Below are 25,762 nucleotides of genomic sequence, written 5' to 3'. Positions count from 1 at the left end.
GTGCTTGTGTGTGTTAATTTTATTGCCCAAGTCTTGCAGTATCAACTGCTCATCCCACCTCTCTATTTCTTGGAAATCACCAAGCCAAGGGCAGCTGAAGTATGCAGTAGCTTTCTGCAATCATTATAAAACACAACTAAATGCAAACTCTAAGATGCCTTGTTTCAATTATCTAAGGTGGGTAGGAGATGGATCTTAAAGGGCAAACAGGGGAGAAGAAATACTGCTCTGGTTGGGGCTTCCGTTCACGACTGTGATCTGTCTTCCACCATATAGTTGTTTAACTTCTTGAGCCAACCGCAAGATCTACATTCGAAAGCATGATATCTCAATTAGAATTGCTGAAGTTTGGGATGCATGCATACAATCACAACATACAAGTTCCATAACCACTACACGTTCAACAAATTTCAATGCAATTTAGGAGTCACAAATTAAAATTGTGAACCGACAGTCATGTAAGCTTAAAATGTCACCCCAACGTTTGTACTTGTCACGTGAATTACCCCTACCAGATAATATCAACGAAAGGCTTCTGAATGCTACACCACGGTCTACTAAGTAAAGCCAAATAGATAGGCCAGGTTGAATGTTAGAGATTCTGAGTTAGAAATACAAACCAGCTTGCTAGCTCAAAGAGAACATCTTTACATCTCTGGTGATAAAAAATCTAAAGTATTTTTATTGTTTTGCTCTTTTGGTCTGGATACACATGACAAATGACCATTTGCATGGCAGATACACATATAATCATGAAGAAAAAAAGTTCAAGCAACATCTCAACTGTGAGTTCTCTTCTTATAACACCTCAAGGAAGAGCATAGAATTGGAGTTTACATAATGTGATTGCTAGGCTGAATATTTTGATACTTGTACTTAGTCTAGGTAAAACATCATCACCAAATGGTGTCCATTTGACACCTACCATGTGCCAAGTGATCAGATACTGCTCATGCAAACCTATTTCTATATTTTTCTAAAATTTGACAGACTAAAGTCACAAAACAACTGACGAGTCATCTAAGGAAGCACTTCTCTTCACTTGACATGAATAACTATTAACCAGTCATGCAAAGACTTGTATGAAGGTATGAGGTTTTACGAAGCAACAGCATAAGTTTTTTTGAGCAACTTTCGCCTCATCACACGAGAAACTTTCTAAATGCTAGCCATATCAATCTGCAGTCATCTGAGATGATTCAGTTTGAAGCAAGGGAAAAAGAGGGAAGAAGGGAAGGGTAGAAGACCTACGAGCGCAGAAGAAGTCACAAGAACACCAGGTGAATGTCATGTGCCTTCCTGAGAGCCTATAATACATTGTTTAATGAAATGGCCAGCTTTTGTCAAAACAGAGTACAATGAATGACACATCCCAGCACTCCTGAAACCCCTGATCTGCAAATAACCATACACAACATCAGAACTGAGCAGGCTGCTCACCACCCAACCGTGACATCTACGGGATGTGATCCCGAATCAGAAGATGTCCCCCCGAGCCACGAGCTGAGCTACTGGCACGAACTCCCAATCAGATCCCAACCAGCCTGGTGTCCCATACCACCAGGTGGCGCTGTGAAGCCCTGGATCTGCCACTGGGCCTTGGGCTACGCTAAGATGCAGGCGCGCGTCCGCGACACAATCCAGGATCAGACCTAGCACCTGGGAACGAGACTTGCTCCCAACTGCACACTGAGAACTGAACCCCCTGGGCCTCTTTTATAGACTCGGGCCCCGGCGCCAAAAATAGCGAAGACCTATAAATAGTTCGTACCCTTGCCACTCAACCCGAGAATCAAGCCTGCCTAGCTCTAAGCCTCCCCAGGCTAACCTGAGCTAGTTCTGTGTACCTAGTACACGTCAGATACCGATCCGCGCACATGACATACTCCCCCTCCTCTAAGAACTCACTCCTGAGTTCACTAAGAAATCGGGAAATGTTCTTTGGAGGTTTTGTAATGTCTCCCATGTTGCATCCTCCTCAACACGATCCTTCCACTTAATCTTGTATTCCGTGATAGTACGATTTCGAATCTGTCTTTCACGAAATTCAAGAATAGATTCAGGTTCGTGAGGAATAAAAGTTAAATCTGTAACTTCTATAATCTCATGAGGAGAAACAATTTGATCATCTGCACCCAATACTTCTTTCAGTCTACTGACATGAAAGACTGGATGTACTTTAACATCAGGAGGCAATTCTAGTCGATATGCAACTGGTCCAATTCTTTTAATGACCTTGAATGGGCCACAGTATCTGGGGGATAATTTCGGAACCAAACCAGTACTTAGGCTCTTGGATTCCTTAGGAATTCTCAAATATACCATCGTTCCTTCAGAGAACTCTCTAGGTGAACGATGTCTATTAGCATAAAATCTGTCCCGATCTTGGGCACTTCTAATAGACTCCTTGGCAAACTGCAACATTTCCTGCATGTCTTGCAAGAAGTTCTTAGCAGCATCATTTTGAATCCCTTTTAATCCAACCATAACTGGTGACTTAGGTTGAAACCCGTACATAAGCATAAAAGGACTATAACCTGTACTAGAATGCTTTGCACTGTTGTAAGCAAATTCAATCATGGGTAGATAATCTTCCCACGAAGACTGTCTCTTAGATACATATGCCCGAAGCATGTCTTCAACCAACTGGTTAACCTTTTCTGTACTGCCATCAGATTGTGCATGATCCGAGGAACTCATACTTAGAGTAGTTTCCAACTTCTCAAATACAAGTGTCCAAAAGTTACTTGTAAACTTTGAGTCCCTGTCACTGACTATGTCAGATGGCAAACCATACAGCTTGAACAAGTGGTCCACAAACTCGTGAGCCAGCTGAACAGCTGAAATAGTTGTTCTTGTAGGTAAGAATCTAGCCATTTTTGTCAAACGGTCGACTATGACCCAAATAGAGTCATGACCCTTGCGCGTACGAGGCAAACCAGTAATAAAATCCATGGAAATACTTTCCCACTTATTACCTGGAATCTGTAATGGCTGTAATAAGCCCGCGCTCCTAAGGCGTTCAGCCTTAGTAACCTGACAAACTCGGCAACCTACCACATAGTTCTCTACGAATGCACGCATCTTAGGCCAATAAAAGGTATGCTTCACAAGAGACAGAGTCCTATGTATACCTGGATGTCCCGCACTAGGAGCATCATGACACTCCCAGAGAATCTTGGATTTAAGGTCCAGAACATCAGGCACACAAATCTTTTCATTTCGGAACAGCAAGCCGTTCCTAATCATCCACTGACCTCCCGCCGCCTGTATCCTAGGTGGCACAATCCCTGAGTCCTGGTCAACCATGGAGCTCCCATCCTGGACTCTCTGCCAATAAGAACTGAAATGACTATCAGTTGCGTATAGCCCTCTCAAGGATTGAAATAGGTCTGAGGATATTTCCGTAAATGACAAAGCATTTACAAACTTAACTCGACTTAAGGCATCCGCCACACTATTCAACGAACCCTTACGATAACGTATTTCGAAATCAAAATCCTGCATTAGCTCTGCCCATCTAGCTTTCCTTCCTCTCAATTCTGATCCATCACACACATACTTAATTGACTGGTGATCAGTCAATACAAGGAACTTTGAACCATACAAGTAGTGTCTCCAAACCTTGAGAGCATAAACTACTGCATAAAGTTCCTTCTCGAGTGTGGGCCAACGATACTGAGTGTCGTCTAGCTTCTTACTCTCAAAAGCTACAGGTCTGCCCTCTTGGAATAGAGCTGCCCCAATCGCATAATCACTCGCATCGGCCTCTAAAACATAAGGCCGGGTAGGATCGGGTAATGCAAGAACGGGTGCTTCCTTGATAGATAACTTCAAGGTTTCAAAAGCCTTGTTCATTGCATCATTCCAAGGAATCGGCTGAGTAGACCTGCGTCCACGACCTTTCAATATGTTGGTCAAGGGTACCGTGATTTGGGAGTAATCACGGACTGACTTCCGAAGAAATACCGTAAATCCTAGGAAAGAGCGAAGTTGTTTCACAGTCTGAGGGATAGGCCATTCTAAAACCTTCTGGATACGATCCAGATCAATGCTAATACCTTCAGAAGAAATCTTGTGTCCTAAGTAAATGATCTCCTTCATAAAGAAGTCACATTTACTCATCTTGGCATAAAGCTTATGCTGTCTTAGAACAAGTAAGACAACCCGAAGGTGTCCTATATGATCCTCAAGCGTTTTACTATATACCAAGATATCATCTAAGAACACGACAACAAATTTGCCCAGATAATCCCTGAACAAATCGTTCATCATCTGCTGAAAAGTAGCAGGAGCATTGGTCAAACCAAAAGGTAATACGAGGAACTCGTGATGACCATACCTAGTCCGGAATGCGGTCCTATCTATGTGTTTAGCATAGATACGGATTTGGTGATAACCCGTACGCAAATCAATCTTAGTGAAATACTTCGCTCCGGCCAAACGGTCTATCAAATCATCAGAACGAGGTAAAGGATAGCGATTCTTAATTGTAACTTTATTAAGTCGTTTATAATCTATACACATCCTCCAGGAAGAATCCTTCTTCTTTCTCAAGAGGACAGGTGCACCCCAAGGAGATTTACTTGGGCGGATATAGCCCATATTCAGGTAATCCTGAAGCTGGATAGCTAACTCATCCTCCTCTACCTGGCTCATCCTATACGGTGGTACACTGATAGGTTGAGCCCCTGGGACTAAGTCTATGCGATGATCTACTGCCCTTTCTGGAGGTAACCCTTCCGGCAGTTGAGCTGGGAATACGTCCTTAAAATTATCTAACAACGTTCTCAATTCTCGGTGTTCAAACACACTTAATTCATTTTTGTTAATTACCGAAACAATAAATGAAGAAAGTGGAATCAAAACACACTGATAGACATCATAATGAGAAGTGTTCAATATATTCCGAAGCTGCATCGCAGATACAATAGGCCCCTGAGAAGGGATAATCTTATCACACTGAATACAAAATTGGGTGCCTTTGTCTTCAAAAGAAAGGGTATGCTCCGTCCATCCGATCTGGATATTGTGGGTTTTAAACCACTCTATCCCGATCAGCAAGTCTACATGCTCTAAATGCATAACATAACATGTGAGAGCTCCCGTGTAGGCTTGAATCCGGATGGGAAGCGCTTCAACCTTGCGATCCCAAAACTGCTTCCCGGCTGGTAGCTGCACCTCGTAGGTGTGGTCGCTAGGTACTGTGGACAGCCCCATCTTCTGCACAAATTTGTAATTAACAAAATTGTGAGAGCTGCCCGGATCAAAGAGAATGTGAACCCGTTGGTCCCTAACTTCTCCATAAACTCGGAAAAGATCATGGGAACCAAACAACGAAGTATTAAAGGTACAATTGCAAGAAAGGGGGCAGGTAATGACATTTACTGAAATACCTGTCATTGTAACCTGGTTGGCTCCCTTGGCTGCGGTACGCGGACCTGCCTGGAGCTTCGGTCCTAGCACCAATCTCTGGTTCTTCCGCTTAGGACACTCATTCTTCGTGTGGCCCCGCTCCTCGCAATAAAAACACCGGCCCTCTTTCTTGAGCCTGAGAGTGCGAAGGAATCGGGCCTTACCATTCTTCGCAGGAGTTAAGCTTTTCCTGGAGGCGTTGTCCGTAGACTTCGTCTCCCCAATACCAGTCGCATGCTGAAAGAACTTGCGTTTGTTCTTTCCGCTAGTCTCGGTAACTGTGGTTGCCTTGGTTCCGGCCATGGTATCATCATATATGCGCGCATATGTCATGGCCTCCTGCAATGTTGTGCACTTGTTATTCTTAATCTGTAACTTATAGGAGTCTGGCAAACCATCCACGAAAAAACCTAACAAGGTTACAGGATCCATTTTGGTGGCCCTGGTTTGCAGATCCCTAAATCTCTGAAGATAGACTTCAAAAGTTAAGTTCAATTTTGACATATCGAGGGCTTTGAGCTTGCCGACGATATCGTAGTCATCTTCCTTCTTCAGGAACTCCTTCCTGAAGATACCCTCAAATTCTGTCCAAGTGTCAGGCTTAGGCTGGAGTTCTTTCCACCGAAGCAAGGCTTTACCTGACATAAACCCTGCTGCTAGCTGAATCTTTTTCTCGTCTGGATAGGGGTGAAATTGGAAGTGAACTTGCCACTTGTGCAGCCAAGTGTCAACCACCTCCTTTGTTCTTGATTTCTGGTCACCTGGAAAGGGATCCGGAGTGATATTCGGGCCTAGCACGGAGGCCATGGCATCCACATGCGTGAGTGCCTGAACCGTGCTAGCCAGAAGAGTCAAGGTAGCTTGTATCCCTTGGAGTTGCTGTGTCAACCCCGACTGATTAGCGTTGACCTGCTCAAATTTACCATCTAGAGCAGTCGTGAACTCACTGAAGGCTTTCTTGGTGATCAGGTCGTCATAGAGACCCTGATCATCCTCTCCTACTGGAGTGTAATCTAATTCCTGCTCTCCCATAGTGAACTCGGGATTCGGAGCATCAGACATGGCTGAATACTAACTCGATTACAGGCTGAGAGAAATAGCTGGGAGAATCGAAACTGGAAGGAGAAGAGTAGAGGAAAGAAACCGTCCCTCCAAGATATGGCGAAATCAGAGAAGCCGACTGGAACCAGAAGATATCGTGCACCAACGATCAGCGCGCGTAGGGGATGAGGTCCTGTTGCAGGTCCGCTGCAGGCCGTATAGTACGGAACAGCTGCTACTGTTGCAGCCGTTTCGTGGAGGCAGATCGCAGGCAGAGGCAGGTGGCAGGGCTGCTGCTGTTGCAGCCGTAACTAGATGGCGGAATTCTGGTAAGGGCAGGCTGCTCTTGCGCTGTCAGGCTTGAGGCTATGGCTGGACTTGAGGTCTCGCCAGTCTTTATAGAAGATAGCCCAGCTATTCTGGAGGCTGTGCTTCCTAGAAAAGCCCAGCCACGCTTTCCAGAAAAGCTGGCCTCCCAAAATTGGGGCTTGGGGCTAAAATTAGCATGCACACCCTCCAATCTTGGAGGGTCGATGCTTTTTCCTGCGCCACCTTCCAAGCTTGGAAGGTGGTGCTTTTTCGCACCTCAGCCACCCCTAGATGCCATCGACCGCCCCTGCTCAGGTTGACGCAACCCCTGCCTGGGCCGCTTTCTGCACCAACAGATGGCGCAACTCCTCAGCCTCTCCTACCAACGGCACTTACCTCTGCGCAGCCCTGACCAGCATCTCGATTCCATCGCCTACTTATCAGCCCTGTTTCGCCTCTCTTCCACTCTCTCCTAGCTAGTATTTCACTCCCTCTCTCACGTAGACTCTTCAGTAATTTCGTAATCAGGTCTCTCCTTCTTCCTGCCTTTTCCAGATATCTCTTCACCCCTCCTTCTCCAGGTAAACAGCAAAACACGCAGCAAGAAATCTCGAATTTCAGGGCATACCTGGAAGAGAAATCCGTCAAATTTCTCGTATCAGAAGTTCCTACCTCAGGAGTTGGCTCTGATACCAACTGACACATCCCAGCACTCCTGAAACCCCTGATCTGCAAATAACCATACACAACATCAGAACTGAGCAGGCTGCTCACCACCCAACCGTGACATCTACGGGATGTGATCCCGAATCAGAAGATGTCCCCCCGAGCCACGAGCTGAGCTACTGGCACGAACTCCCAATCAGATCCCAACCAGCTTGGTGTCCCATACCACCAGGTGGCGCTGTGAAGCCCTGGATCTGCCACTGGGCCTTGGGCTACGCTAAGATGCAGGCGCGCGTCCGCGACACAATCCAGGATCAGACCTAGCACCTGGGAACGAGACTTGCTCCCAACTGCACACTGAGAACTGAACCCCCTGGGCCTCTTTTATAGACTCGGGCCCCGGCGCCAAAAATAGCGAAGACCTATAAATAGTTCGTACCCTTGCCACTCAACCCGAGAATCAAGCCTGCCTAGCTCTAAGCCTCCCCAGGCTAACCTGAGCTAGTTCTGTGTACCTAGTACACGTCAGATACCGATCCGCGCACATGACAATGAAGATCCTATAGCAAGAGTGTTGGAATGGTCACCTCCCCATCTGTAAGCCCCCAAATGAGGAGAGCATGGGGGAGGGAGACCTAGGGCAAGAGTTGCCACATGGGCATCTGTTTGGATGCCATGTGGGCAGCATGCCTAGAGGAAATAAAAGGGAGGGGACTGCCACATGGGCAGCACCTCACAGCCAACAGAGAAGAGATGGCTGCCACATGGACAGCAGCAAGGTTGTCATGTGGGGCAGCACTACCCAAGGCATACCTGGACATGGCACCACTGTACGGATCAGTACGGACTGCTGCAGGGCAGTGTACAGCAGGTGGCGGGGCAGCACAAGAGCCTGGCAGAGGCACAAAAGGTGGCGGGACAGGCCAGGACCTGTACGGACAGGTACGGCCCCTATACAGCAGCATGGCGGGTGTCTACAGGCAGGGACACGACCTGCAAGCAGAGCTGGCACATGGCGCAGCATAGCAGGAGCAGAGGCGTGCCTTGTGGGCAGGATTGCGACCTGCAGAAGGGCCTGGAAAAGGGCTGGACCCTGCACTGGAAGGGGCCAGCAAAGGGCCCTGGTGGGGTTGGTTGGGCTGAGCCAACCAGGTCGGTTGGGCCAGCCAACCAGGTTGGTCCAGTCGGCCCAGTTAGGGCTGGCTGGTCGGTCCATTTGAAAGGGGCCTTGAGCCCTATAAAAGGAGAGGCCCTGGGCCTCATTCACATCCAACATTCAGCCAGAGCAGGAGCAGACAGGAGCAGCCAGAAGCCACTCCCTTGGGCCTCACACTGGGGGTGAAGGAGAGTGGAAGGTGAGCTGCAGACTGAGTTCCCTAGAGGCTGTGAACCTTGGCTGTCTTCTAGGGCAGCAAGGTGTTGTGATCATCATCTGGAGCAGCAGAACCTCAGCAGACTGGAGCAGCAGATCAGTACCTGTAGGGCCTACATCCAGGAGGTGTATATGACAAGGAGCACGCGGGCTAGAGATAGCCAGCAGATAGGAGAAGTACCTTGTGGTAAGATCAGAGGACCACACCATTGGTGGGACTCTGGATCTCTCTCTTTTGTATTGTGTCCATAGTTTTGGACGGAAATATATTATTTTGGTGGTTTCTCTATCTGGCTGGTTCATTGTCTATTCATGAGTCTGCACATCTATTTTATGCACTTAAGTTAAGAAGTTTGTGATTCCACACCCCACACGCACACTACGTGAGCTCCTGGGCATTACTATCAGTCTTCCGCTGTGCGTACCCTCTGTTGGGTAATTTCTAACAAAGAGTTCGCCAGAGAACAAATGCAGCGGAACAAAGGAGGTCTGGCATCCTCATAATTGATGCAAGTCTATGCTGAGGTAGAATAGCAACTCTGCCTGTGCCTCTCACCAGTCCTCTATATTCACATTTCATTTCTTTTTTTGCAACTTGCCACAACTGATTTCAGTCAGAGTCTCAGGTCATTTATTCGATAAGTCAAAGGCTCGTAAGTTTCAAAAAGTAAGTTGTGCCAAGTTTTCAAAACAAACTCAGGAACTGTAAGAATGAGTCTGAACTCCCTTGTTGTAATTCATGGCAATTTAGCATCCTCTTTGTTTGCAGAGCCAGGTGTATCCCAGAACTTAAAAGATAGTACAATTTCTGAAAGAATAGCTGCCATCACTACAAACAAAAGGTGTATAGGCATTGGAGGAAGAGCCCATACCTGAGCTTGTATGGCAGCACTCTCAGAGCTTTCGCCACCAGCGTTGCCTTTGTCACCTTTAGATAGAGCTTCCTGTGAGTTCAATACCATAAATCAGCTTTCACAGTTCGAAGAAGAGAATGATTTGAGGAGACTAAAAAATATTCATTATAGCAAGTCATTGATCATGGTATACAAAAAGCTAAATCCAACTATATTCTCATGATTTACAAATATTACAAAAAACACGCAATTTTAAAGCCTTTCTTAACAGAAAAGGCCAAACCTCTAGACACGCCAATACAAAAACTACATCAAGAAGTTTATGGACATCGAAGTCAATATGTAATGCTCTGCCATTATATTGAAAACAGTAAAAGAAGCAACCACAATGCCTTGTCAACAAAGCCTAGTACGATGCGCTTGGGATACTGCATATCAACAAACTAGTTTTTCAAGGAAACGGTTTGAAGTAGCAAAACAAAATAATTGATCTTAGAGATCCCTCAACAATCAAGATCTCTCTCAGGAAACGAAGAATCGTATCTATAACTGTCTGAAACAGGCACGGATAAGCAAAGCTGTTTTGAAAGAAAAATATGAGCACCCATTTTGATGATCTCAATGAGAACATGTCCATGCCCAAACGCGTCATGTAGACATAAATCAGACATGGAATTTTTTCACCTCAACTTGAAAACCAGTAACTCAATCATGCATAGCTTTGGCATCTCTACATGCAAATACCCACACACATGAGCATGCATATATAATGGCTTTTGTACTGAATTTCTGTGAACATTTGCTGTTGCTCAACATAATCACAGCCCAGATGAGGCTCCAGTATGACCTATACTCAATGTCTACGGATCTTAGGCAAGGCTCCAGTAGGAGACTTAGCACCTATACTCGATGTCACAAAAGAGATATAGATCTTTAAGTCAACATAATCGATATCCTTTAAGGTATAGCAAATCTGGCGCAACCCAGGGAAAATGGTGGGAGTCCTTTTAAAGTCAAGGCATTGTGTTCATCCAACAACTAAGCATTCAGCCCTTTTAGCAACACAAACACCCTCATAGCTCCTGGCCATTGTTGAAACATACAAATTTATCCTTCAAGATTACCAAGATTCTCCCCGTGTTTGTCATCAACTGAACAAAGCGAACAAGATCTATCCTCAAACGCACAGAACCCCAGGCGCTCAAGAGCCAAAGGATATATATCAGAAAAAGGAATTCACATTGCAAAAAACCCAGTTTACTCTTAAATGTGTTCTTAAAGTAAGTCAAAAATCAAAAGTATGTTATGTCCCGAAAGTAGAGTCCATTTCCTTTACTTCTTTATTCTCATCCAATACCAAAATAGAAGAATGAGAGACTACGCCAAGTGCACCTGTATATTTGCAATTAAATCCGACAAGCGAGCCTTTCCCAAGACCACGTGTCCAGTTACACCTGAACAAACAACAACTTAGGCCTGTGCTTTTTTACATGAAATAAATGATCTTACTAGAATCTTTTGTACCAAAATTCAAAAGCTCAAACAATTCAAGCAAATTAAAGTAGCTCAAAGGATGACTCATAGAATTTCAAATCATTACCTCTTATAGAATACGAGAGCAAGAAGATACTTTCACAATACCCTTCAACCAATTCATACTAAAGATTTTCTTTTCAATTAAAGGGCACTTTGAAAAAAAGTGCCTAAGGAACCATGATGAGCCAAACATTATAGAGACACCTGATGAGCATCCCTCTACCGTATCCTACAGCCTTTATGACTCATCAAACTTCAAGTGTGACAACGAATTGAATGGACTTAGTATGAAAACACAGAATTGAATGGACTTAGTATGAAAACACAGAATTGAATGGACTTAGCATGAAAATACATGCCTGTAAACACAGAAAAAATCTGCCATTTGGCTATTTGCAGAGCACTGAATCAGACGTACTACATGGCTCCCAAGACAATATTGAGGCGATCTCTGTACAACATAGCTTTGAAACACAAAGATTTATATCACCAATGCTCATGGACAAAACAAAAATCCCCCTCCGTGCTACATATTCTGGACGAGATGCAACTTGCATGAAACTTGACCCTACACGAATGCACAAAGATGGGCAGCCACTGTACAAGACACTGCAGAGATAAAAAGTTTTACATCACCAGTACTTAGGACAGTCAAAACATGGTACCCCAACCTTACATGCCACTCTTCAAATCGCTTTATAGGTTTCTGAAACATTTCGATGTGAAACATTTGAAGAGAACCTTTGAAATGTTTCACTATGTACTCATGCATGCATGCATGTATGTATGTATGTACATACTTTTTTTTTGGGTGAAATGCGGTTGTCATTATATTACAAAGAACAGTCCCAAAAAAAGGGACAGCCAGTTACAAGTATCAAAAGATTTCATTATATGACAAGAAGCCAGGATAATCTAGGTCTCGTGTCACAGGGACATGAGTTTCTAGACCTGTGAATACCTCTCGCCTCTCATTTGGTTAGAATTGTCAAAAAGGGCTAATCCAGTGTACTAATTCCATGGCCTAGGCAAGGAGCTAAAGGGCAAGAAGGGGGTAAAAACACCACTGCTAAAAATAGCTCCATGAGCCACATTTGGCAAGCTGGCGTTGGAAGCAAGCAAGTCGAAATTTGCTTAGAGGCAGGTTTCTGGACCACAGAAAGACAGGGAGAGGCAACTCACAGGCTGGGAAAGTGCTCCAAGCTTATTCTCACAAATCACCTTGCTGATTTTTGACTACCAGAGCAGTCCGTGGCCTGTATAAGAGCTGCCAGGGCTGCCAGAAGCTGCAAAAACTGATTTGCTTATTGCCAGGAGCCTCCAAAACTGAATTGCCTACAGCTAGGGAGCCTCCAGAAGGAATCACCTACTGCCAGGAGCCTCTAGAACTGCATCGCCTTCAATCAGGGAGCTGCAAGGTGAATTCGCCTTCAACCAGGAGCAACCAGATTGACTCACATGCCTGCCAAGAACGTCCAAATTGATTCGCTTTCATCCAGGGCCAGTTGGTCTGGTGTTGCGTGCCAAGTTGCCAACTCCGGACAGCAAAGAGTTGCTTCCAGAATTCTCTATCAGACAATTTGCATGGAAGTCGCTTTCTTTTCTCTTGTAGCAGGCTTTTCTCCAAAGATCACTTGCAGTTATCCTGTGCCTCTCTCCTTTCTCTCCTTCTCAATCTGGTGTGTGTGAGAGGCGTGCTCTCTCTCTCTCTCTCTCTCTCTCTCTCTCTCTCTCTCTCTCTCTCTCTCTCTCTCTCTCTCTCTCTCTCTGTGAGCCCCTTCATCCTCTTCTTCAGCCTTCTCCTTTCTTCAATCCTCAGTTCCCTTCTATCCCATCCACCTTCTCTTTCAGTTCAACGTCCGCTTCACTAAGACATGGCGACTTTGATCGAGATGGTAGAGAACAAGACTAGAATTCTAGTGTTGCCCACGTTCCCGGTTGACCGGCACTTGGATGGGCTCAAATACAGCGTCTGACGGAGTCTGTGTTACAGTCATATGATTTGGCAGATTTCATCTTGATAGGTGTAGCCCAACCAGATCTCCTTGCGAAAGACCCTGGCATCCTGGAGCAGAAGGAGGCTGAGAAGCTGTCTCAGCTTTGGGACCGTGTCAATGCAAGAGTAAGATCATTTATATTTCTTAGCTGTACTCCTCAAGTGATTAATCACGTGAAGCACATGACCGTGGCCAAAAGTATATGGGAGCATTTGGCATCCATGTATAACCACACCTCTCCCATGAAGAGTGTCTCACTAGAGGTCCAGATGCGGTTGTTGGATCCCAAGAAGTTTCATCGATGCGGGACTACATCAACAAGTTACAGGAACTTCAGCAAGGGATCCTCCAGGCGGGGAAGCAGATTTCATCGGAGGACATGGCCATAACTCTTATGTCCCAGTTATCCTCTCAATATGGGGCCTTCTATTCATCCTTGATCACCAGTGGTAGGGTGAATGAGTTGACCTGGGAGGAATTGGTCCCCATGGTGCTTGACCATGAGGAGCGCTTCGTCAATCATACTTACGACAGTCATCCTGAGGCTTTGACAGCTAATCAGAAAGGCAGAAAGCAATTGATAGCTGAGGAACGAGAAGCTCTCCAGGCATCCCGTACGTGTAACCAATGTGGCCAAAAAGGTCATTATTGACGTCAATGTCTCCAACGGATCCGGTAACCAGGTCGCCAATACTGTGACCGCTGCGACCACATATACTCCAACCTTTTAGTAGCACTTGACAAGAGCTGCCAGCAAGCTTTCCAGATCAGGATTGCTTGCTTGTTTGTGGCAGCTGGACCTACCAATCAGGGTGCACCGAGCAGGGAGTCATTTATTGAGGCACGCTTGCAAGCAGACCTTGAGCCATGAGGAGTTGTTCCCACTGACTCGGGTGGCAGCATATTACCAGTTCGTATTTTCATTTGGACGTTATGACCTGGCAAATCCAGAGGGGGTCTCCTAGTGTTTTGCTGCAGCTATTGTATGATGCTGTTGGAGATCTGGATGGGTCAGTAGATTGCCAACAGCAGAAACCTAGACACAGTTAATTGATCCTTGTGAGCTATTATATGCCCGTTACCATTGGAGCACTGAAGTTCATCGATTTGGCAACAGTGTACCAGTTTGGACTTCAGAGGGGGCTATCTAGCTCTGCGATACGGGTGCCCATGCAAGGAAGCAGACCTTGCACCAGAGGCACTATCCATTGGATTATTGTTGCAGGATCCTCTATTGGAGTCATGTGCCAGTACCAACAATTGGATCGTTGTACCAGTTGACCCAGTACACCATTACCAGACCAAAGGAGTGTACCTAGCACCTGTGGCCTGGGAGCAACAATTCCAAGTTTCCAATGATCGTGCTCAGGCGGTTCGAGCCACGAGGGGGCTTCTTCGACAATACTTGAGGCGGTCTTAAGCGGTGGAGTATCACAACATGGATTCCTCCAGTTGTTCTAGCGGCATACCCAACTCCCTGGCATCTCTGTTCCATCCAAGAGCTGAGAGGGGGTGTTAAAGGTCAACATCTCCTGATGTAACCTAGAAAGAGAGGGCCTTGTTTGTGGGTGTGCCTGCCCAGTGAGTGAGGGTAGCGTAGAGAGTGAGGGCTTGTGTTGTGGGTGTGCCCGCCCCCTTCCCGAGAGGATAGTCTAGGGTGTGCTGGTCACTAAGTGTTTGTTGTAGCGCTGCAGACAGTGGCAGCCTGATCAGTGTGGAGGGGCAGGAGGAGAGGCTCTCCCTTAGGGCTGACCTTGAGCCCTTATCTAGGGCTGTGTGGAGGCGGGGCTGTCGGCTATGGAGGTGCCTAGGGGGTCGGCCCTGAGCAGCCCCCTGTAAGGCTGCTACCAGGCCCTTTTATAGGGCAGCGGTGGGTCGGCCCACTCCCGTCTTGAGTCAGCCATGCTGGTCTGTGGGGTCAGATACCTTGCTGGTCGGCCAGCCTGCCCTACCCGAGTAGGGAGGGGCTGGGGCACTTTATATAGGCCCCCCCCTCAGCCCTCTTTGCATCATTTCTTGGAGCAGTATAGCCGCTGCTGTCCAGTGCCTTGTGGAGCAGCATAGCCAGCCTCGTTGATGTTGGAAAGGTCACCTCCCCATCTATAAGCCCCCATATGAGGAGAGCATGGGGGAGGGAGACCTAGGGCAAGAGCTGCCACATGAGCATCTGTTTGGATGCCAAGGGGGCAGCATGCCCAGAGGAAAGAACATGGAGAGGGGGCTGCCACATGGGCAGTACCTCACAGAAAAAGAGGATAAGGAGCTGTCACATGGACAGCATCAAGGCTGTCATGTGGGCAGCACTTGGACATATACCTGGAGAGCCAAGGCTGCATCACATAGCTACTGTGTGCAGGAGAGATGGCAGGGGCATCAAGCTTTGGATATGGCCTGGCAAAGAGGTGACTGAAGAGCAACAATATGGCGGGGATGCTCCGGGTAGGAGGCACCTTGATGGCGAGATCGTACAGCAGGGTAGTGGGCAGGCACATGGCCTGTAAACAGGCCCTGAATGATGGTGCAGCATGGCCGGCCTGCAATAGGGTCTCTGGCAGCAGCACAAAAGGGGCCAGGGAAGGACCTTATATAGGAAATGGAGCCAGCCAAACAGGCCGACCAACAGGTCGGCTGGTTAGGGTTGGGCCAGCCAACCAAGTCGGCCAGAGGGGATCTCAGGGCCCTTTGGGCCTATAAAAGGGCGCACTTGGGCCCCCATTACTCATCATCTGGAGCAGCCCTCTGACAGCAGAGAGGAGCAGCAAGAAGGCTAGCCTTGGGCCTATCCACAAGAGGTGAAGGTGGCCCTGAAGGAGCTGCAGACTGAGCTTGAGTGGCAGCCCACCTAGGCTGGTTTCCAGACAGCAAGGTGGAGAAGATCTTTGGACGGGAAGTCTACTTACACTCGAGGTGGAGCACGCGGGCTCAAGTCTAGAGATAGCCAGCAGATAACAGCAGGACCTTGTGGTAAGATCAGAGGACCACACCATTGGTGGGACTCTGGATCTATCTCTTTTGTATTGTGTCCATAGGTTTGGACAGAAATATATTATTTTGGTGTCTTCTATATCTGGCTGGTTCATTGTCTATTGATGAGTTTGCACACCTATGCTATGCACATAAGTTTAAGAAGTTTGTGATTCCACAACCCACACCACACTGTGTGAGCTCCTGGGCTATTCTATCAGTCTTCCGCTGCGCGTACTCTCTGTTGTGGTCGATTTCTAACAATTGAGCAGTCCTAGGGTAGTGGAGCAGTCCATCCACTCTTTGTGCCTCCATCTCTTGTGGTTGTTGAGCTGTCTGGTTGAGCTCTCGAGCAGCCCATTTGTTCCGAGGTTTTCCCCCAGATGTAGCAGGGTTTTCTCCAGAGATCACTTGCAGTTCTCCTGTGCCTCTCCCTCCTTTCTCTCCTTCTCAATGTAGTGTGTGTGTGAGGCGTGCTATTTCTCTCTCTCTCCCGTTCATTTCCGCTGCACTTCTCACACTATATGTGTGTGTGTGTGTGTGTGTGTGTACACACACATTTTATTTTTTATTTTATTTGTGTGAGTGTGTGGGTGTGGGTGTGGGTATGGGTGTGGGTGCACACATATCATATTTGACTTTTTGAGGCTCTGAGAGACTAGAGAGAGGGAGAAATAGGTGAGATAAGCATTGAAAGTTTGAAACTCGATGAAATGTCAAACTTAACAGGCCTTTTCTTGTTTGCCTTCTACAACAGGTTTTCTTCTTTACTCTTCTTTGCATTTGTTCACAAAAGAATTCCTTCACATATGAATTTGAGATACAACTCAAATTTCTAGATCTGGTTTGCCTCAGCCCACCTCTGGGTTTTTTTTTACCCACCTGGCTTTTCCCCTTGGCTTTCCCCTTCCCCATTGGGGAGGACCTCTACAAACCTTAGGTGGAAGGAGTGGAGGTGTATCAAAAGAGAGTTTTGCCTTGACAATCAAGCTTGTGACTTGATTATGACTAGGGTAACTCTGTGGGAGGAAGGTCACATACCTAGAAGGGTGGCAAGCTTTTTAACTCCTTTAACGAATTTGGGTGGAAACCTAACAATACCTTTCACAAGATCCCCCTTTTCACAAAGGAGAACAATGATCTGATCAATTCCTTAAACAACACATGGAGGAAGTAGAACAACACTTACATCTGGAATTACAGATTTGAGCGCATTTGTGGCAAGCCCTCTAAACTTCAACAAGTACCACTTCTTCATCTTTCCTTGTCATCCTTTTAAATAATATATGCTTTGAAGGCAGGATGATCTTATCACCTCAATCTTCCATATTTGACCTTAGGAGCAAAGACCCTATAAAGGTTTGTGCAAGCCAACGTGGAAAACATTATGAACCTTAAGTGTGGTGAAGCTCCGAACTAAGAGCTCAATCATTGACTGCATATATTTAAATGAATCCAGGAACATGCCCAAACTCATCCTCTAAATTCATGGACTACCTTAGAAACCTTGAAAGGACCCACATGGATAGCTTGAGGTAGCGGTTTTCAACCTAGGTTTTTCAATTGGGACATCTGAACAGTGAATAAAAGCTTTAACATTGGCATAAGTTGCCTCACAATGTTTACAACCTACAGATCTTATCTATATGGAAATGAAAGAGTATCTCCTATCGAGTCTCAAATGTGTCTTGCCAACAGATGAATTAACAAATGTTGGTATAGGCAAACTCCTTGATAGGGACATATTTTGCATGCATGGTCTGCAGGTCCTGTGCATGGATCTTCAAACTATTGCTGATCATCAGTTTGTCAATGATACGATGTTGAGAAACTCGATGTATCTAGATTCTCAAACAATGCATGCAAAAAATACTGGTGAGTTTACAATCTCTATCAGATATGAGTACCTTTGTTATTCTATGATGCTTCAGAATGTGCCTGAAAGACAATGGCTCTACTTTCGGTGCCTTTAGTTGTCTTCAACAGGGAATGAAGTGAGCTGAACACAACCATGCCTGGATCAAATTTGTCTTTGAACCCCGAAGATGACATCCTCCCAGACCTATTCTGGTTGGACCTTGGTAGAGATAAAAGTCATCGTTTGGGCATTCTTTTATCATACTTAACATTCTGAGGCATAGGTATCCTGGCCCCCATCCAATGCTGCAAAAGTAGCCAGAACTTCTCTATGTCTAGCATATGGAGGCTCTTCAAAACTGTGTGACACATGACAGTGTACAAAGATACATTGATATGTATTTTCCCAGTTGGTCATCTTTGCCAAAATTTACTTTTTGCTGAGACATGGCTTAAGTACTGTCGGCATCCTAGTCATACAATCTCTCAGGTAGAGAAAAAGATAATGTAGCCCTCATCCTTGAAGACAAGGTATGCCTAATGAGCGAATCTCCTTGCAGAGAGCTGTGGAGCATGAGTCACTTCACAATAGACAGCAGGGGAGATTTCCGAGCTGTGGGCACCATAGGGTAAAACGAAATGCATTTAAACCTGACAAAAGTTGCCATAAAATGGTCATCTTTAAAACCTGACATCGTCTCTAGTCACAAGAGAAAAACATAGGTTTAAAAGAAAAACAGCAGCTGATTTCAATTCCCAAGGGACATTTCAATCAAAGTTTACGTGAATCATGGGTTGCCGCTCACCCAAATTTTGGCATATCAAGAATAGAAATAAGGCCAGCTGGCCCAAAGATGCCCTCACCTGCTTGAAGTTGCGTGAGTTGAAAACAAAATCATACACCACACTTCTGGTCCTCAAAAGTTAACATTCTAGAGTTGAAACCCTGAGGACATGAACACTGTAACCAAAACACTATGATTCTGTCTTTGAAAAAAAAGCACTCTTTCATAATTATCTCGGGACTCAACTGAGGCTGTAAGAAAAATTAATTGTTATCGAGGAGTATGCTCGTAGTGCCGTGGAACACAGTTATGAGTTCCGATTGTCAAGGTTATCAGGCGGATGGGATGGTTGAAGGAGGCGATTACAGACAGCATTACTGGATTCGATAGCGACAGCGGGAAAATCTAGAATTGTGAGTGCGCAAAATTTGAATTAGGCAAGGAATAAATACATATGAGGGCATTCGGATACGCCAGCTAGCCAACAAATGCGGTAATCAAGGACGTGAAAAGATTAGAATTTGAATCAAGACACCACGGCTTCCACCGAGGGATTGAGAGGTAGAGCTCACAATCCCTAGTCCTCAGTTGCGTAGCTATCTTTTGCACAACAAGGACTGTGACGATGTGATCACACTACCTTTTCCGGCATTTGCAAATTTAGACAGCGAAGAACAAACGTTGGAGGAAGAACACATAATAAGGGGCACATCGATGGAAAGAAAACGCAGAGATGGGACGATGAGATGGAGAGGCACAAAATTTGACAGCAAGAATGCAAAATTTTGGAAGGTTATCGATTTCCATGGAGGAAAAGGGAGAGAAGGAGGGGAATGAGAGGCTACCGGCACCAAGGACGAGGATGATGACTTTGGAGGTGGCGATCCCAGTCTGGGTCGCCATAGCCAGGCGATAGCTGCGAGCTTTTTGGTGAAGACGGTGAGGCAATTTGGCAACGAAGAGCAGGGGAACAATCTATTATACGTTTCATCAAAGGCAGTTTTTAAGATCCCACGTCAGCTCTCATATAGGGCGCAATGCTCATGTGGCAGACTTTCATTGGTTACACGTCACCTCCCTTGAGGTGCATGCAAGGGCATCTCACTCGGTACCGGAGCGCCTGCCCTCGTTCAAGTCCGTCCGTCATGCCGTAGGTCTTCGGGGCAATGAGTGGGTGACTTCCTAAAAAAAGGCAGCTTGGACGGTAAAGTTATGGCCTAGTTCCAGTCCCACCGTGATGCCATAGGTCTTGGCGGTTAACGTCCAACCAAAAAAAAAGGCAGCTCAGACAGTAAGGCACCCACCTACCCACCATGATGGCATAGGTCTAGGGTAGTGTGCCTCTCGATCGGACCGTGAGTGGGTGACTTCCACACACACAAAAAATCACCTCCCTCAATTCGACGATCTTGAGTCAATCTTTTTTCGCAAAAGAAAATGTTGAGCCATGGCCTAGGTGTTAAGTAAGAATTACATATGGGAAGCAACCCTCTACTTTGCACACATTTGATCAAGGCAGATTTTAATGGCATGGCTTGTCCAAGATCCCTAGGGAGTCAGCTACTATCAATGACAGTGGTACGATCAGCACGGGCCACACATCAAACGGACCCTAAGTCAAAGAAAATGTCCAACAAGGCCTAGGTGTTTGATTCTTATTCAAAGAGTTGCCAATGAAAGACCCTTTAAGCCTAAAATAAATTGTAATGGCTCACATTTTCAATCAAGCAATGCAAAGACATGAGGGGACATGCCCTCTCTCAAAAGGTCACCCTAGCCTCCCAGGGTCAAATTTGGAAACTAATTTAGCACTTGATTTAGGTTCACATGTTTTTTTACCTTTTTCAAATATTCCCTTTCTCTCTCTCTCTCTCTCTCTCTCTCTCTCTCTCTCTCTCTCACACACACACACACACACATACACACCCACAAACTGGGAAACAGTAATGACATTTGTTGTGATAGAAGAAATAATACTTCCACCTAAACAGGAGTTGTTAATTGCCCTATATGGTCGTAATTCCAAAGAACTTAAAGGAGTCTCAGTGAGAGGCTGGAGCTTCGATTTATGTGCATTGTGCTAGTAATTGCTTGCATGGCCAAGAGTCGAGACCTTCCTTCTGAGAGAGTAGTAATGGCTCCTTGAAGCAACGACAAGGTCTGTGTTGCTCCCGAGGGCGTTCTGATGGGGGAGGTTGTTCGTTAGCCTCTTTCCAAGAGTACTAGCATGAAAGGGGGTGATCCGAGACATGCAACATGTCTTGAGTGGGGGGGTTGTGTGGGGAAGGGAAGAATGGGGGGGGGAGTCCAAAGATTGCCTACCTCATATGTGGAAACGGTGTCATGCAAACTTATGGGGAGATTTTCTCCCCTGTCCAAAGCGGTGGCCTGGGACCTAGTTTGTGTGGAGGGAGGCTGAACCAACTAAAAGAGCTCTTTGGGAGAATAGAGTCAAGCATAACACTGCATGTTTCTTGTACTTCAATGCAATCAAGTTGGAAGTGGAGAAACTGGCAAACAGCAGAGTGTATCTCTTCTTCACTGGCAGGGTTCTGTCTTTTGGGGAGCTTCATGAGTTGCTGAGAGGTATGAAGCTCGGTTTATGGGCAAATGTTTCTTCCTTTTGCGATGTGTTCTAAAAGGGATCTGCAATGATATTCTTAGAAAATCCTTCGTCTTCATGGGTGATGTTGTCTTATTGATTCCCTGGAGTCTGTTATTTAGCATTGACGAGATCATGTTCAAAGGAGTGTCCAGTGTGGATCGATTTTTACTGCATGCTGACTTGGATGGACATGTCACTGGATCTGGTGGCTAACTCTTTGGGCAGAATCCTAGTGGTTCCTCCTTTGGCGAGAAAGGTGTTTGGAACAAAAAGGGTGTGGATCCTTTAGGACCATAGCTAGAATACACTCGGTTTCGTCGATGTTCATCTCTCAGAAGATGTGGTGGTCACTCACTCAGAGAGTCAGGTTTGGATGTGATGTTCATCTCTCAGAAGATGTGGTGGTCACTCAGAGGGTCAGGTTTGGACCTTTCTCGGATGCATGTTATGTTTGCAAGCAAACGAGACACTATGCACGAAACTACCCGTTGCATGAGGAGAATATTAAATTGGCTTGAAATGACCAGGCTAATGGAGTCTTGGATGCCGTCAAATGGAAACAAGTAGAAACCCACCATGCAAAGGGAAGGTGAAGATGATAAGTCTTCTCAGGCGGAAGTTTGAGATGCCTACGCCTATTCGAGCAAGTTCCCAATCGTCTTGCCTAAAGGGGCTATTAAAGAGGCAGGTGCCTTTAAAATGTCAGCATCGTACCGTATTTTCTCCATGGAAAGACCCAATAAAGATGCAGTCTAAATGTAGCACAATACTAGCCCACCAATGCCTTTAGTATTGGGTATGTAGGTTTTCCACCAAGTTAAAAAAAAATCTCATTTTTCTTTGAAAATATATATCCTTTCTCTATTTCTATTCATGCAATGCTCTTACATTTTGAAAAAGATCAAAAAAACCATACACACAACCCCTTATACTATGGAAAAAATAGGGGTGCACAAGACTGGCCCCATTACCCTAACTCTCGAAAAGGAGATATGCAATGTCTAGTCAAGGATCCTAGAGGACAATTATTTGTGGATCCAGGCATGCAAGCCCAGACAGGACACAAGTCGGTTCGTGACAAAGTCAAACAAAAGGGATGTATAGCGACTGTTAGGAGGCTTGCATTTAATCAAATGAGCTTTGATGTTTTTGTTAATTCACCTCCGAGGGGACGGGGTGGGTAGCTATCTTGACAAAGGGGGCAAAGAGTTCTTTCGAGATCCTGGCAGCCAATTTATAGCTATCTCAGTTTCTATAGCAACCTTCTCGTTAAATATTATGTGTGTCTATGCCTGAATGAGTCCCCTGTGCGAGCTGAGTGTTGGAGAGACCTAAACAAGCTAATTGTAGGACCTAAGTGGATTCTAGCAGGGGATTGGAACATGACTGTGTTGAATGAGGATAGGTTATGCTATATAGGGGTTTGTCAGGTCGAGAGCTACAAGCATGGGGGAATGACTTGTGTTTTGATAAAGGGTTGATATGTTGTGGACTTGGATCCTGAAGGTGTAAATGGATGCTCGCGGAATAACAAACGGAGAGGATAGGAGCTTAGAGCCAGTAGAATAGATAGATTTTACTTTCTTTGAGGAGTGTTGGTGGTTGTTTGCCCCCATGGGAGGCAAGTTGTCTCTAGAGGTAGGGTTGTCAGATCAAGTTCCGATGGGGTGGAAGCCATCGCTAAAGTTTGGAGGGAGGAGGCAGATTCTAATCTTGACCCCAACATTCGCTAGGATAAAGCTATCAGGGCTGTAATGAAGGTGGCCCAAGGGTGGTAGCTGAAATGCAAGAAGGATAAAAAGAAGATGAATATTTAGGTAGTGGAATGCAGGTCTAGCCTAAGAGAGACCTTGATGATGAGCCCTGAGGACCCTATGTTGCAATACTCCTAGTCGACATGCTCCAAGAGGAGGAGGTGGAAAACACCGCCTATGTGCAGAGTAGGCTACTATGGTTGTCCTTGGGGGAGTGTCCCTCAAAAATTTTCTTTCAAGCTGTAAAGTTCAAACACTTGGTGGAGGCCATAAACTGTGTGGAAGATATGCATGCGGCAATGTAATGATAGAGTTTTGGCATGTTGCAAAAGTCTTTAGGAAGGAGCTTTCTAGTATTGTGGGAGACCCTGATGAAGTGAACCCCGATTGGATACTTTTTGTGAATGAGATCCTGAGCAACATTTCTCGTATTGTATCTATGATTCAAAGACTAGGGTTGGAGAGTATGTTGATGGGGAAAGAGATGTGGGAAGCACTAGATCAACTCGAGTTTGACAAGGTTCTTAGGCCTGATGGCTAGAGGGGTCCGGGTTTGGAAGGAGCTAACATGGTATGAAAGATTGTGTTCATGGTTCCCCTTCAAGATTTCGTGCTTTGATTTGGTGACAAGGCTTGTGGATGCATGGAAAGCCTGTGGCTCATTTATGAGATGGAGAGGACACACCAGGAGATACAAGTTTGCAGGATGGCCTCTAGTAGAGTTTTTTTGTCACATCTCAAGGTAAGGCCTGTGCGTGGATTGATATTACTTGCTACAAGATCTCTACATAGGAAGGGGGTAAGACAACGGATTCACCTTTAGGATTCTAGGAGAGCTGGCGGTGGAGGTCTATTGAGTTCGTAAGATACAATTATGCCTTGTGGAATAGAGAAATTGAATGGTGTACTGAGAAATATGCCTAATGGTTGGCCATCAAACTGTATCTCATCGGCAAACTTGAAGGTGAACCGGTGGCACTTGGGCTCTATCAGACTCATAAAAGTTATTGTGAGGTCTATATACAAAAAATTGATAGCTAACCAGTCACTCATTCCCAAGTTGAATAGTAACTGGAAGTAGAAAATGGTGAAAAATGATGTTGTGTAACATTTGGAAGGGTTGCTTGCTCGATAAGGTGGGGTCCTAGCCTAGAAGGTAATGCATAAATGGCTCCCTCTTATGGGCCGTATGCCTAGATGGTTGTTGATTAATCCGTAATGTCTATTATGTTTGGAGGATAGGATGCATCTGACATGGGGTTGTACTATCCCTAGAAGAGTTTAGTGTAAGGGAGCTGGAGCTGTTAGAAAAACCGTTATGATGGGGGATTTCTCAATTACCACCATGAACTAAAAATTAGTAGTGTTGGGCGACATGGAGGGGCTTCCATCTACGTTGTCAGTTTGCTTGCAATACTCTAAGGAATGATGTTTTGTTTCAAAATGTGGTTGGACGAGCTTACAGAGAAAGTGTCCTGATCGGTCTCACTAAGAGCTTTTTGGTTGATGTTGGTAGCTTCTTGAGTAAGCATGACTTGTTGTTGGTGGGTATGCGTCTCAATGAGTTGTTTAATGACCTATAGGGTCAGTTTTTGAGTTGTGATTTTGCCTTATGGCATAGGTTGCGGGCAATGTGCCCATGATAGCGGCCATAATTTTGTAATCTTTTTTCCTTTCTCTTTAATAAAAGCTAGCATGTTATTTAAAAAAAAAACAAGGAACTTTGGATGAAGGTTCTAGAAAGGAGGTGATCATGTACTACCAAGGACCCTAGTCTTTGGAAAGCTTAAGCATACACACTTTCAGTGTTCTCATCCGAGCCTGTAAACCCATAAAGCTTGAAGTCACTATAGCTCACATAATGCAAGCCATATCTAAGAATCCTCTTGGCTACATTCAATGTGTGGTTGTTGGGCAAAATGCATAAATTGACTCAAGAATCCTATAGCATACACATGTCTAGCCTTATAGAAAATTAGATGAGGCTACCTACCAGATCTCATCCTACAATGTGATTACCAACATGAATCATGATTGTCTTACTTGTCAATGTCTTTACAAAAAACTGCACGCCACCTCCATCGCTATGGGTTTGTTGTCTTCCAACATTGGCTACAATCTTCCCCCTCTAGATGGTGGATTTGGCCTCCCATATAGAGTATTTATAGTTGTTCGAGCAAAAATCAAAGAACCAATAATAGTATGTCTAGACAACTTCCTTGACCACAATGAGAGAGAGTCTCCACGAGCATAAAATAATTAAAGGCTTTTATGCCTTCATCATTCTTTTTGCCCAGGGCTTAGAATTATAATACAAATGCAAAAATGTGGCACATGGTCAAGTTATTCCATGCAACACCTCAATAAGTACCCTCAGACTCTTTAAAAATATTGGCCAATGCACACTCCACTTGATCAACACATCAATTGGTAACATCTTCATCGCCTCCATTCTTCATTCATCATCTGCACTAGAGTCATCAATTGTGTTAGTAACAATCAGTTGATGAGTTATCATACCAATTAATCATAACATATTTACATGATATACAAACATCAAAACACATAGCCATCAAATTGTGTCCAATTACATGATATACAAACATC

At 45.3% G+C, this 25,762-nt stretch overlaps 1 protein-coding gene across 1 annotated transcript in view; it reads right to left on the bottom strand.

Annotated features, from left to right (window-relative positions):
- Positions 1-19,786, bottom strand: part of LOC147899546 (uncharacterized) — a 55,636-nt gene extending 35,850 nt beyond the window's left edge. The window contains exons 1-4 of the mRNA XM_087378272.1: positions 19,642-19,786; positions 11,050-11,111; positions 9,676-9,747; positions 225-306 (exon numbers count right to left, since the gene is read on the bottom strand). Coding sequence (XP_087234398.1) covers positions 225-306; positions 9,676-9,747; positions 11,050-11,111; positions 19,642-19,699 — 274 coding nt within the window. The 5' untranslated portion in view covers positions 19,700-19,786. The remainder of the gene's footprint in view (positions 1-224; positions 307-9,675; positions 9,748-11,049; positions 11,112-19,641) is intronic.
- Positions 19,787-25,762: the final 5,976 nt, after the last annotated feature.

Source organism: Dipteris shenzhenensis, chromosome 8 (assembly GCF_047967505.1).
Source record: "Dipteris shenzhenensis isolate YYH24624 ecotype China chromosome 8, Dip_SZ_1.0, whole genome shotgun sequence".
In the NCBI taxonomy this organism is placed as follows: domain Eukaryota; kingdom Viridiplantae; phylum Streptophyta; class Polypodiopsida; order Gleicheniales; family Dipteridaceae; genus Dipteris; species Dipteris shenzhenensis.
The sequence above is the reverse complement of the archived record's forward strand: the minus strand, read 5'-3'. Positions and strand labels throughout refer to the sequence as shown.